Below are 13,788 nucleotides of genomic sequence, written 5' to 3'. Positions count from 1 at the left end.
AGCAATACATGGGGTTGTTGTGACCCAAGTGCAGGATACAGCACCTGGCCTTGTTGAAATCACACGGATGTGTCCATCTCTGAAATGCAGCATTCTCTACTTGTCAATTAAAGCACTCACTCCAACACTGAATAAACTTTATAATAACCACTAGTGCAATTCTGCATTTTACAAAAATCTTCTCTCAGCATGGAAATGTCTTTAAAGTACAATTACGAGACCAAAGGTCATTCTATAAAGTTGCTTAATTTTACCCTGATAAAAGTTATTCTGGAATGCACCAAGCCGATTATTTATTACACCTCACAAAATCAATAAGCATATTAACTACACAGTTCAAGGATTTCAAATTAACATACACACTGTACTCACAGGCAAATGCAAAAATACCTTACTGCCTTTTCCTCAGAAGAAATAAGAGCAACTACTCAGCTAGCAAGCAATGTATCCAGTACTCGGGAGAAGTCCTCAAAGCTCCATGCTGCTACTTTGCCAAAGTGTGACACAGTACACCAGTGGCTTAGGAAAACAAGTTGCAGACCCCCAACTGCATCAGCACCTAAAAGGCAAATGCAGACTGCTGCTTAAGGCTACAATTAACAGAATCATCCTATGATTATTTTAGCATAGAAGTTTTCTCAGGCTAATATTTTGGTCAACAGTTGAAATTGTAATTTCAACTGTTACCTGCAATTTTAAAAAATATTGAAAACACTGACACTTTCATCCCAAGTCACTCTATCTGGCTGAGGGTGGGAATCCAGCGGGATGGAGAGCACCCTCAGCAAGTTTGCTGATGACAGTAAGCTGTGTGGTGGTGCCAACATGCTGGATGGAAGAGATGCCATCCCGAGGGACACTGACAGCTTGAGAGGTGGGGCTGTGTGACCTCCATGAAGTTCAACAAAGCGAAGTGCAAGGTTCTACACCTGAGTTGGGACAATGCCAAACACCTACAGGCTGGGCAGGAAAGTGATTGAGAGCAGGCCTGAGGAGAAGGACTTGGGGGTGATGGTTGATGAAAAACTTAATGTGAGCCTGCAGCGTGAGCTGGCAGCCCAGAAAGCCAAATGTATCCTGGGGTGCATCAAGCAGAGTGTGACCAGCAGGTCAGGGGCAGGGATTCTGCTCCTCTACTCTGCCCTTGTGAGTCCCCACCCCAAGTGCTGGGTACATTTCTGGAGCCCACAGCACAAGGGGGACATGGAACTGTTGGAGCAAGTCCAGAGCAGGCACATGAAGCTGATAGGGGGACTGGGGTACCTGCTCTACAAAGACAGGCTGACAGAGTTGGGGCTGTTCAGCCCAGAGAAGAGAAACCTCATAGCAGCAGAGACCTCATAGCAGCAGTATCTGAAGGGCCTACAAGGAAGCCAGAGAGCAACTGCTCATCAGGAACTGTAGTGATAAGACAAGGAGTAATGGGTTCACTCTGAAAGGGGAAACTTAGATTAGATATATGGAAGAGATTCTTTATCATGAGGGTGCTGAAGCACTGGCACATGTTGTGCAGGGAAGTTGTGGAATGCCCCATCCCTGGAAGTATTCACGGCCAGGCTGCATGGGGCTCTGAGCAACTGATCTAGTGGAAGGTGTCCCTACCCACAGTAGGGGGCTGGAACTAGATGATCTTTAAGGTCCCTTCCAACCCGAACCATCCTATGGCCCTTGACATTTTTCCATTTCTAGAAAGGTGATGATGTTAAACCTGCATGTAGAAGATTTCTGACTATCAGAGCAGACTTACCAAAGACTTTACAATACAAACATGCAATCAACACACAAGTCTGACCTGGGTGGACTTTCTAGAGGGCTGTGCTACACAAGCATTTACACCCCACGTACCTTTCTAAAAAATATTTCATCTTTCTTCCATTAAAGATCTGCACCTGCAAGTTGCAGAGCACAAAGCATGTTGTTGCACTGAAGCAATTCAAGCTGTATTTCTGTACATACCAACAAAGGCAGCATTGTTATTAGTGCCATCTGCAAGACAGACATTTGCTTTGACCATATAGGTTCTGTATTTGTTGAAAGTACAGAAACAAAAAAAGTAGAGTGTTACTAGATCTGTCACAACAATATTCAAATGTAGAACTGCAGTGGTTTTAACACTGCATTTAGATGTGGCTTGCTATTTTTCAGCCTTGAATCACTGAGTTAATTAAAATTCTATAGCAGCAATTCACTATTTTAACTCCTGCTTAATTTTTATAGAATTATTTTCAGAGATGGAAAGTGAAACCTAAAGCTGAGGTCAAACTTCATACAGATTCTACCCAATATTTCCAAATCCCAATATTTCCAACAGTTAAAAATAGACAGTAAGTAAAAATCACAAGTTTCAGGTCAAGAGTTGAACCAACAGCTGTGTGAAGTTTGACTGCCAAGTAAAGTTAACAGCCTATTGAGACTTAAAAGGACCACCACTAGAGAAGATTCTACATGTCCACACCCTGTAAATAATTCTCACCAATCACTGCAATAGAGATGAAAGACAAGGAGATCAGTAGCAAGCAGCAACGGCAGACATCAAGCTTATACTCACAGAATTACTTGGATCATTAAGCCTAAGACAGCAATTCTCAAATCTAATGTAGCTTCAGCAACTTAAGACTCCCATATGAAGTGCCCACAAGTGACTACTGCCTGTCATGTCACTGCTGGGCAAACTTTGGGATGCACATTCCAGGTCTGTGTAACTGACTGGATGCATGTTTCCAGCAATTACAAGGATAAGTGAAATCTGGGAGCTTCAATGACACAAAAGTGGTCTGCACCTTTCACTTCTAAAACATAATCACATAGAAACATTCAGACATTAACATCAGTTCAACTGAACAGAAGCCTATTTCAACGTTCTCTCTCAGGAATGACAAATCAGCTCCTTGAGAACCCACAATCATAATTTAGGAATTCTTTCACCTATTCCAAGAGGTCCAATCCATTAACCACCACACTGGATACATGTTGACAGCACTGCTTTCTGCAGAAAATGTGAAGGTCAGAGATCTTTCCAATAGACAGCAAATAAGGGGAGAACAGCCAGTGAGCACCGGGATACCATTTCCACCTGTTCCCACCATTTCCCCTCTTTTTACCCTGTGATTTTTAACCATGGACTCAGAGAGTCCTTACAACCCACGACCCCCTCCTACCCTCACCAGAGCTACTCATGCTCCATGTTTTTTTAAAGCCCAACAAAGCCCTTTTTAGAGGCAAACTTCCCTGGTACAGCCAGGTGAGCAGGGTCACTCCCCAGGAAGTAAACACAGGGTTGATTACAGGGTGATTCAGAATGAGGGAAGCATTGAGCAGGTGGTCTCAGACTAACATATGGCTTTATTTTAGAGGAAAGAAGCAACTTCTTTTTAAAATACAGTTTACTAAACGAATCCTGTCAGAGCACTTAGGTGTTACTCAACACAGGTGCTTTGCTGCAGCCTAGTCTGAGTTAATTGACAGAACAGTGCACTTAGAATCCTGTTACAAATGCCTGAACCAAAACACACTTACAAAGATGTATTTTATAGCACACTTGTAGCAAACTGAATACACTTTTTTTAAACACAGATCCCAGGAGGTCTTAAACAGAGTAATTTTCAGCTGTTAACTTGATATATCTTGTGTTGGAATGTTTCCTGAAGCAAAAAAAAATCTTAACAACCTTTAGACACAATCATTTAATTTTAAATCTGACTGACTTTAAAGTATTGGGTTTTTGAGTACCTCAATAACACACTTTATCCCCACCCTTCAAATTCTTCATTATACCTGGGGAGACTTCAGGCAAAATCCAACAACGTTTTAAAGCCAGTGAAACTAGAGTTCTTCTGTCCCTTTACAAGTAAGGAAGAAAATTGCTTCATAACAAGCATAAAATATCATCAAAATTCAGGAATAGATATCCTGACTCTGACCATTTTCCTAATTATTGAACCTTTGCCCCCTCCCTGGTTTGTTTGGGGGTTTTCAGGAGAGTTAACAGGACCAGCAGAGGAGTAGTAGGAGTATTTTAAATGCATGTATTATATGTAGTAGTGCTTACCTCACTAAATACCAACACCACCTGGACATAACTGCAACTTTCTGTGGTATCCTAAGAGACTGAAATGAGACCCTCCATCCTTAGGTAGGGTATGAGTCTGTAAATGGCAGTGCTGCTCACAGGACAAGAGGAGTAACTCCCCCTTCTATTCTGAAAGGCCTAGAAGAGCAAAAAGTGTCACTGCTGTGGCAATGCCACTGCTTCCACCCTCATGCCACTCTCCCTGTGCTTGACAGCCGCTATAGGTACAGGATAACTGCTGCAGATCCCAAAAGGCAGGTGGGCCATACTGACACCCACGGCCCTGCCCAAGTGAACCCTACAAATGCTTTCCTACAGGGGATAACCCGATTCAGAGAGGAGATACAAAATCAGTCCTGCAGCAGAGCCCCTGTGATCTTGTTCTCTTCAGAAAATGGGGTGTATGTTTTACTCTCTTCTCTGCCTCGTGTAGATTATTCTTATTTTCAAAGGCACCTTCTCAGAAATGCTTCCTTAGTAATAAAATTTAGTTAAAAAGAATCCAAAGTGCCACCTCACTGAACCAGCTGCATGCCAGCTGTCAACTGTCACTCCTAGAAAATGCATAGGGACAAATTATTTTTATAATACATAGACACTTCAAAGTCTAATACTTCTAACTTTCTAAATGTCTCCAAAAATAACCCTATGCCTCAGAAATAAAGAGTGTGTTATGAGGCTAGTGTTTACTTTTGAGAGTTTGTTCCTACTGTTGTGTATTACTGGGTCATTTGTAAAAAACACAAAAGAATAGGAAAGGCAAAAAAAGCTGGGGTGGGGCCAGAAATAAGTTCAAGCCTGGAAGTTGTTCCAAAGACTATAAAAAAAGATATAGTGTGAGGGGATACATGTCTGGGGAGAGCTGAACTAGAGACCAAAATATCCACTTTTCAGTTTTACAGAAGGTATTTTTCTTATTTTAAGAGACTTTAAATATGCCTTACTAAGGACATCCTGAAGAACCAGTCTTCTTACACTTATCTCCTCATGGCCTTTTAAATATGGTAAATTAAGGTGATTCAAGATTAATTACTTCCCTTAAAAAAAGTCAAACAAAGCAGCCATCAATAACAAAAGAGTGCAAATATTTCCTGGTCATGCCTGCAGATCACACAAGAACTCTAACGAAGTTTCCTTAAGGGGTAACAAAGACTAGCTCAAAAATCTGTAGTTTTCTCTTAACCACTGGACATCTTGAGTATTTCACTCTCTTAAAGGTTATAATTTCAGCTGATCCTATTTCCTTTCCTCCTCTGACCCAAAGTTGTTGAGCTTGCAAAAGGTTTTGTAACCACACTAATTGTGAGAATTAAATGTCAATGAAGCTCTCTACATTTGCAAACTGTCTGCCAGACTCTCTACACTCATTACAGTATAACCTTCACATTCAGATCTGAAACAGCCTCATCTTTATACAGCTTTCCCTGCTTGTAATTTGTCTCTACCTTCCTAATCAGCATGCTCCTTGTTTTTCCTGCAAAAAAAAAAAAAAACCCCAAAAAAGCTGAAAAAGGGGGATATGAGAACACCACGAGACACTTACTACACTTTCATACGTTAATCAATACTTGCAACATTTGTTTCCTATGGAGAATCACAGGAGTAGTGGATGGACCTGCCCTCCATTTCTTCAAGTACGAATTTTAGGGTAACATTTTCCTATGCTGCTCCTATTCTAAAGGACTTTCTGCTGGATTCAATTACAAATACAACATTAGCATAAAAACAAATTAAGAGTCTGAGCAAAACCAGTACTCAGAAGAGTCTTCTCTTCATGGACAATTCTGAAATGAAGGTTTGCTTCCCTACGAAATTGCCAACAGACATGTATGCTAAAAAATTAAAATCCTGTACAGTTTAGACATTAAAACATGACCACAGGCATAGTTTTTAGTTCTTTAACAACTTTCAAATTTTAAGCTGTCCAGCTGCTGCTGGGGAAGGAAAAACAGAAGCTGAATAGTGAGGCATGTTAGCAGGGATTCTTTGTGCAGCTCTCTAGCAATTCTGCACAGGATGAAGGGTACAGTTCAGAATGGAAGCACCTGGGCAGAAACTCTGCCTGCTGCCACTGCCACAAAGGGGAGAACATGGAACTCTGGAGCAATGTCTCCACGGAAGGAAAAAAGGATGACAATGTGTATGTGAGAAAGGATCTAGACAATTTTTCCATATATGAACTGATGAAAGCATTTTATTTACAAACACCAGGTACTACTTAAGAGTTTCTGTATCTGCTATTTTTTCTTTTCCTTCACTGTTACTGGTCTCAAACCAATACCTACACAAATCAGTGAGCATGGCTGCCTTCCATTCCTTTAGCTCCTGTAGTATGCTGCCAAACTTCTTCAGAAAATGCTATTTACACATTCAGACATTATTTACTTGAAAACTTTCACACTATATCAAATATATTTCTCATACAGCTTCAAAACTAGAGCATTCACCAATCCTCAGGAATTCAAGCACACTTGCTCATGTTACTGAGGCAGCTTTCATCACATGTGCTTATTGAGAAGCTACACCTGAACTGCAGCAGGATAACCAGCTCTAAGCTATTCACAGAAATGCCAATCTAAAAATAATCTGTTGCCATTTTTCAGAAGCACCTAAAGCATCCTTGTGATCACAATCTCAACAATTATATTGAATCAAGTGATCTGTACCAATTTCACCCCTTAGTATTTTTAGAACATGCACAACATCCTTTTTAGAAATTATTTCATCTGCCAATGCTGTGCAAGAGCGTTTGCTCACTGCAAGCTGACTACATGCCAAACATTGCAAAAACCAAAGAAAATAAAAAACCTGGCATTTCATAGTGCCTGAAACTGTGGTCAAGTTCATTGTTATTTTATCAGAACTTCACAAAAAAATTCTGTGACTTACTAGTATTCACAATTATCAGTTCTTCAGTAACTAGTGGCATTCTTTTGAGAATATTTCATTCAAGAGAAGAAATGAAACAAAAACAAAAAACAAAATGCTAAATAGGCAGCTCACCCGAAGGTACACCACATTAAATCTCAAAGGGCAAATTGTAAAATAGCAGCTTTAAGTGTTCACAAAGGAATGAAAAACTTCTTCAAACTGAATAAAAAGGCTGAATATGTACATGTAACTCAATCTCTCCATTTTCTTCAGACATAACTTTCACCCTTATTTTCTTACATAAAACCTAACATATTTTCAAACACAACAAAAAGAGTGAAGCTGTGACTGGATATATGAACATTTGTACATCGTGTAGTGTATTACAGTACCAACTGTAATGCACAGGAGGGGAAAGGTTTAAAATAATACCCCGCCCCACTCCCATTTAATTCTGACAAGACTAAAACACGTAATTCAAAGGTAACACAAATTCAAGGTACTGGTTTATTTCAGTAAATCACCACAAGTTTTAACGTTATATTGATATCAATACATTCTATCAGCAAAAAGAGGCTGCATAATAGTAATTTTCATCAGTATTTGTGTTTGGACAACTAACATTTTAAAACTATGATGAAAGGCTGCATTGATTATAACCACAATCAGTTCTAAAAAGAACAGAAAATAATATTAGTGGGCTTTATTTCATAATGGCAACAAACAAAGCACTGAAAACTTTTTTGTTGTATACTGATACTCTGAGCTCAAAAGAGTGCAGAATGTAACACTGACAAATCTCTGCCTCCTGGTAACTGCTTCACAGTTTACGAAAAAGTTCATTACTGGTCTGAGAAAAGAGTGTGCAGCTGCACAAAAAAAATTAATCAAGGATTATAATTTTACTACTGATGCTTTTGATTCTGAAATTTTAATCACCAGTGACGCACAAAACAGTAGAGAAAATGGCATTTATTGTTTGTGGTGATGTTCAAGATGTATTACTGCAGGAAAAAAAAAGAGTATTTCGTTATTTGGGTGTCAGATTATTCTACTGAGTAGTAACTTCAGCAAGCAGCATTTACAGCCTGAGGCTCCAGTACCAAGTACTGCCCATCAGGCAGCTGGTACCTCTCAGGCAAAAACATTTCATCAGATGATCTGGAGGTGCTGATAGTTCCTTACCCTGATCATCTTTCTATGCTGCAGATTAAATACCCAGATGATAGCAAGGGAAAGTAAATGGTGACTGGAAAACGCAATGGCTGGGAAAATGCAGGGAAAGCTCTTGAATTCTACTCCTAAGCCTTATTCACCAAACTCAGTAACCACGTGAACATCATTCAGAAAGTGTCTGTCTGCAAGGAACAAATTACTTGGTGGAATTCCATGTGGATTTTTTGTTTGTTTCCTAAATTTGATTTCCAAAATACTCTCTCTGTCAATGAATTAGTCAGTTTCTCTAGTTGTCACAATCATACCTCTATGTTTTCTAATGGAGCACATGAGAAGGAAAGCAGGAAAAACTGATAAATTATGCAAGCTGTAACCACTTGTAGAATCTTTTAATACATGGGAAGGAAAAAACAAGGATGTCATCAGCATAGAAAAGAACAGCATCCCTTTACTTAACAGAATTGCAAAATATCTTAATCAGATTCCCGCTCTTCTAATGAGGAAGTCAGAATGATATCCATCAAGAGACACATTTGATTTGTTCAGTGCAGAAGATTAAAATGGATTCATTAGTGTAGGGATGAAAAGACTCACATTAGTGAGCTGAGAGGGAACTCACACCGCCTTGCTTGATTTAATTGCAAGTACAAAGTATATATGTGTGTATATATATATATATTCTGACAGGTGTACTTTGGATAGTTCATGCTGAAACATGTTGAAAAAGGATCTGCACAGTATTTACTTGATCAGTAGCACAAACACTTCAAAAATCTCAGAGCAGAACATACTTCTCATATTCTGACCAATACTCACTAAGTTCTGATACATCTTGATTTTCAAGATAAGTCTTTGTAAAGTTCACTTATATTAAACACTTATAAACTTATAAACACACACCAGCATCTCCCTCATCAACTGTGTTGAAAAGAATATTTCATTATTTTCTGTTTGAGGTAGATTTTCCCAAAATAAGTTTTAAGTCAACTTTTCCTGTAAGAAAAACTGAAAGTCATAAAAAGGTTTTCCCTTCTGATAGCATAATTTTCTTCTAATTTCCATAATTATCTTGCTCATACTATTCACCCTCCCTTCCCAGGGTTACTGCTTTACTAGACTAATGAGGTAAAAATCTACACTTATTAATACAGCAATTTTTAAAGAATATGCTCAAATTTTGCTATCAGGGTGCAGCAATGAGCTGTATTTTACTCAATGCCTTCTGTTCAATGGCTATAAAAGAAAACTAAATTGAATCTTTTCATCTTTTAGATGAAGAAAGCAAAGTAATTGAGGATTGGGAGGAAAAGATACAGGGACCAGTTCACACTGAACCCCAGATCCAGTGAACAGGGTCTCTCACTGCCCCCCCCCCCCCCCATAAGGAATTATTGGTTACACTCTTACAGGAACAGTTGGGAAAGCATTAGGCAGCAGTAGGGATGCAAGAATGAACTTAGTAAATGCCTGAATAGCCCAGGCAAAAATCTTTATGCAAAACAAAATCCCTACACCGGTTTATCAGAAACTGCTTTAATACATCTCTTCCAAAGGAAAAAGAACTTTATCCCGAAGTTATGAGCAAGAGAAAATAACAAGGCACTGATTACCTGGACTTCAGAAATGCAGCTGAAGCTATGGAATGAACAAAAGAGAACTTTTCACAAGAGACTAATAAAAGATATTTGAAGTGCAGCAGCGAAACTTTGTATCCACTTTGTATCCATGAAAACATGATCTTACTCCTTCCAAAAAAATCCAAGCAATTTAACTTCGGAAACAGCAATCTGAGCTCCTGTTAGCATATACAAAAATATGGAGACAAACACAAACTGAAGACTCATAATCAACTTAATACCCATCTTTCCACTCCAGCACACACAGGCTGGTAGTGTTATAGACACCTCCTACCACTTATCTACCAAGGCATCATGTAGACAAGAACCAAAATCCTTTTCCCATCCACTCCTTTGGATGATTAGTCATTCCCTAAACCAGCCTAAAGCAAACAACGTTACATTTCTTCTTGCTCTTTTACACTGGAATGCCAAGGAAAATCTGGTTGCGCAGTCATCTCAGCAGATACTGGTTCACAGCCCAGGTTAAATCTCTGAAGCAGCACTAGACAGTGAGCTGTACAAGTGATACCACCCAGCCCACCGGGAAGGGCCAAAACCCATGAACTGTGATCCTTTATCCATCCCTAAAGGGCAGAGCTGAAACTCCAAACGATCTGCTTTGCCTCCAACTGCTGTTAGGGGCATAATAGGAATATTTAGGAGCAGGCTGTTGAGAACTCAGAGACCTGGAGAATTCTGTTTACCCATAACTCAGTGCTCTCTGCAATGGGACTATTAATGAATCTCAAAAGGACTTAATGGGAATGCTGCAGTGTAACATTCATTAAAACTCCCTATCACTAAAATAAAAATGAGGATATACTGAAAAACACTGGAAAAGTTGAAGATAAACTTCTGTTATAACACACACATATATACATATATAGATATAACCAGATGGGCTTAACACAAATAGTTCATCTGTTTTCTTTCTCAATTTGATTTCACTAATATTCTGTTCAGTTTCATTTACTTTAAAAATGCATAGAGACACAATAAAGAACCTGAAAAAACTTGCTGAGAAAAAGCAACTCCTGCTAGCATTATCAATGTACAAAGTTTATAGATTTCACACTGTTTAAGATATCCATATCTATAATCACATATATTCATCTTCCTCTGCCCATACTTCCCCCCCCCACAGATGAAAGTGCATTCAAAATCCTTGTCCAATGAGTCAGTTAAAAGTACACATCTGAATCATAAGTATATTCTGAATACAACTCTAAAGCCAAGGGGGATACTATTAATACATATAACTAAAATCACAGCCTTGGCTAGCTGCTTTTATTAACCACCTTGTCTACTCCACTTAACCACAGCTACTGCCACAATGTTTCTCCTGCCACTCTCCCTTATCTATATATTTATTTGGTTTTAAAATGAAATATTTAAGTGTATCGGCTACTCTATCTTCCGTCTCTGATTTTATATTTTTGAAGATTTTGGTTCACAGCTGATATTTAAGCATACTAGCTACTACACTCCATCTCTTTTTAAAGTTTCTGGAGATTTCAGTTTCCTGTAAAAAGATGAGATGTAGTCCTTTAAACCTTAGTATTTTAAGAAAGGAAAGAAAAGGTAAAGTTACCGTTGTCCTACATATATCCTGTGCTTATACGTACAACTGCCTGCACAAAAAATTGTTTCTAATATTCAGTGTTGTTATTTGCTTTCAAGATCTACTCAAGAATACCATTTAAGGATCAGCATCTCATTTCGCTAAGCTCCACAAAAACGAAGCCCTTGTCTGACAAAGCTTCCCGTAAGAATACGCAAACAGAACAGGTAAACGTAACAAACACTGACGTTTGACGAAAAACAACGGGAAGGGTTTGAGTAATTTATCAGAACAAAACTATCAGAAAAGTTGGCAAAATATGCAAGTGTACCTGCTCAGGAAACAAAGTTTCTGCTGATACTACTCTACCAGTAGCTGTTCCCAAACATTTCATGCCATCACTCGAACTCCTTCCCCTGCACGGTATCGCTCCAAGTTGACACGTGTCATTCGCCTATCGCTGCAGGACAGAGGCTTCGCCTTCCTCCTTCACTCGGGCACTTAATACTAGCCTATGGCCAAAACCAAGCCTTCCCCCTTCTCACTACAGCAGGGGAGAGATGAGGGGCCCAGAATAAAGGAAACAACCCGCTGCTCAACCCGTTCCCTCCGGCACCCACCGCGAGCACTGCCGCCCGTTCTGCGGCGCTCCGGGAGGCGCGGAGCCGCCCCGCACCCAGCCCCGGCCGCTGCCCCTCGGCCAAGACCCGCCTGGCCGCCGGGGCCGGCTGCCTAATCTGCCCCTCGCCCACAGTCCCCGCTGGCCAGCGGGAGCGGCCGCGCTGCCTCCAGCCGCGTGACACCAGAGCGGCCCGGCCCGGCCCCGCCGCCGCGCAGGCCGGCTCCCCGCATGCCGCGGCACGGACAGGTGCAGCCTTCGGGCAGCCCGGGGCCCTGCGCAGCCCGGGCTCGGCCCCGGCCTCCTCCTCCTCCCCCGGCCAGCCCCTTCCCCCGCGCACCATCATCACCCCCAGCCCCGCACAAAGACGGGCCCCCGCCCGCCGGGCCGCGCAGGGAGGGAGCGGAGCAGAGCCGAGCCAGGCCAGGCCGGGCCTCCTCCTCCACCCCCTCCTCGGTCGGCGCCGGCGTCCCGGGCCTCCCGCCCGCCGCGGGGGCCGCCGCCTCCGCCTTCCGCCTCACCTCTTTGGGCACGAGCTGGTTCTCCTCGCTGGGCACCATGGCCGGTGGCGCGGCGCGGAGCCCGCAGCAGGCTGAACCGAGAGCCGTCGTCAGCAGCAGCGGGAGGCGGGGGGACGCCCGCGGCTCATCCTCCCCCTTCTTCTTTTCCTCCTCCTCCTCCTTCTCCTCCTCTTCTTCTTCGTCCTCCTCCTCTTCCTCCTCTTCCACCTCCTCCGCTCCCGCGGGCAGCGCCGCGGCCCCGCCCCGCCGCCAATCCATGGCAAAATGGCCGCCGGCGCGGTTCTCGCGAGAGCCGCCCCACCCCGGGCCCGCCGCGGCCCGCCGCTCTCATCGCTGTCGGCGCGGCCGCGGCGCGTCCTGGAGCCCGGCCCGGGCCCGGTGCCGCTGCCCGGCCCGGCCGAGCCGCGCGGTGTTGACCGAGCACGAGGGGCGGTGTCGGAGGCGCAGCGCGGAACCTCTGCCAGAGCCGCCCCGCGCACGGAGCCGCCCGTGGCGCTGGGCCGCCGCCGCTCCCCGCTCACGTTATCCTGCCCCGGGGAACAGCGTGGGGCGCCCGGGCTTGCGGCGGGCGCGGGGGAGCAGGGAGTGAATAAACGGAACGGGCTGCCCAGGGAGGCGGTGGAGCCACCGTCGGCGGAGGCGTTTAGGGAAAGACTGGACGTGCCGCGCTGGTGTTCGGTCATGGGGTGGAGTGGATGATCTCAGGGGTGTTTTCTAAGCTGATTGAGGCCGTGGGAGTGGAGCGGCAGGAGGCGAGCGGGCGGGCAGCGCGCCCGGGTCACCGCCGCAGGTGCGGCTCGGAGCTCGGTGGGAGCGGCCGCGGCTGTTGGGCAGCGCGGCCCCGGAGCCGGCCCGGCCGTGGGCGTGCTCGGAGCGGCGCGTCGGGGCGCCAGGCCCGCCACACGGGCTCCGTCCCCTCGCACCGCTCCCCGGGCGGCCCTTCCGGAGGCCCGGGCTGCAGGGACACGGGAGGCTATTTCGTGTGTTTCACTCGCTCTTTTGCGTTGTTGGTGCCAGGCTGGAGCGGGTGCGTAAGCACAGCCCGGTCTCGCTGCCATGTGAGCCCTTTTGGGTGCCCAGAAGTTGTTCCTTGAAGTCATGCGATGAAGTTTAGGGTGTGCTCGCTGTAAATCCGAGGTTAATAGTTCATTTTCAAGCGGAGTGCAAGGCTATTTCTGTGGCATTGCTTAATTGTTGATTTTTGCCCACAACAAGCTAAAATATATCTAGTTTTTGTGCCTCACTAAAAGCCAAATCACTAGAATGACTACAATGCACATTAGAAGAAAAGTAGTTAATATCTACTTCACTGCAAAATAGTTTGTAAGTGAAAAACATTCTACTCGGCTAAT

General features: G+C 43.5%; 1 protein-coding gene across 3 annotated transcripts in view; it reads right to left on the bottom strand.

Annotated features, from left to right (window-relative positions):
• Window positions 1-12,640, bottom strand: part of USP47 (ubiquitin specific peptidase 47) — a 52,994-nt gene extending 40,354 nt beyond the window's left edge. For 2 of the 3 annotated variants that reach the window (XM_042035591.1, XM_042035594.1), the window contains exon 1: window positions 12,437-12,639. In XM_042035591.1, the coding sequence (XP_041891525.1) occupies window positions 12,437-12,475 (39 nt within the window). In that variant the 5' untranslated portion in view covers window positions 12,476-12,639. Of the gene's footprint in view, window positions 1-12,436 lie in introns of all 3 variants that reach the window. The other variant, XM_042035592.1, reaches the window with a different exon arrangement.
• Between the last annotated feature and the right edge of the window lie 1,148 nt (window positions 12,641-13,788).

Source organism: Corvus kubaryi, unplaced genomic scaffold (genome assembly GCF_017639235.1).
Source record: "Corvus kubaryi isolate FWS band 111438036 unplaced genomic scaffold, C.kubaryi_AGA036_p1.0 37384, whole genome shotgun sequence".
Lineage (NCBI taxonomy): Eukaryota > Metazoa > Chordata > Aves > Passeriformes > Corvidae > Corvus > Corvus kubaryi.
Note: the sequence above shows the minus strand (reverse complement) of the source record. Positions and strands in the feature narration are given on the sequence as shown.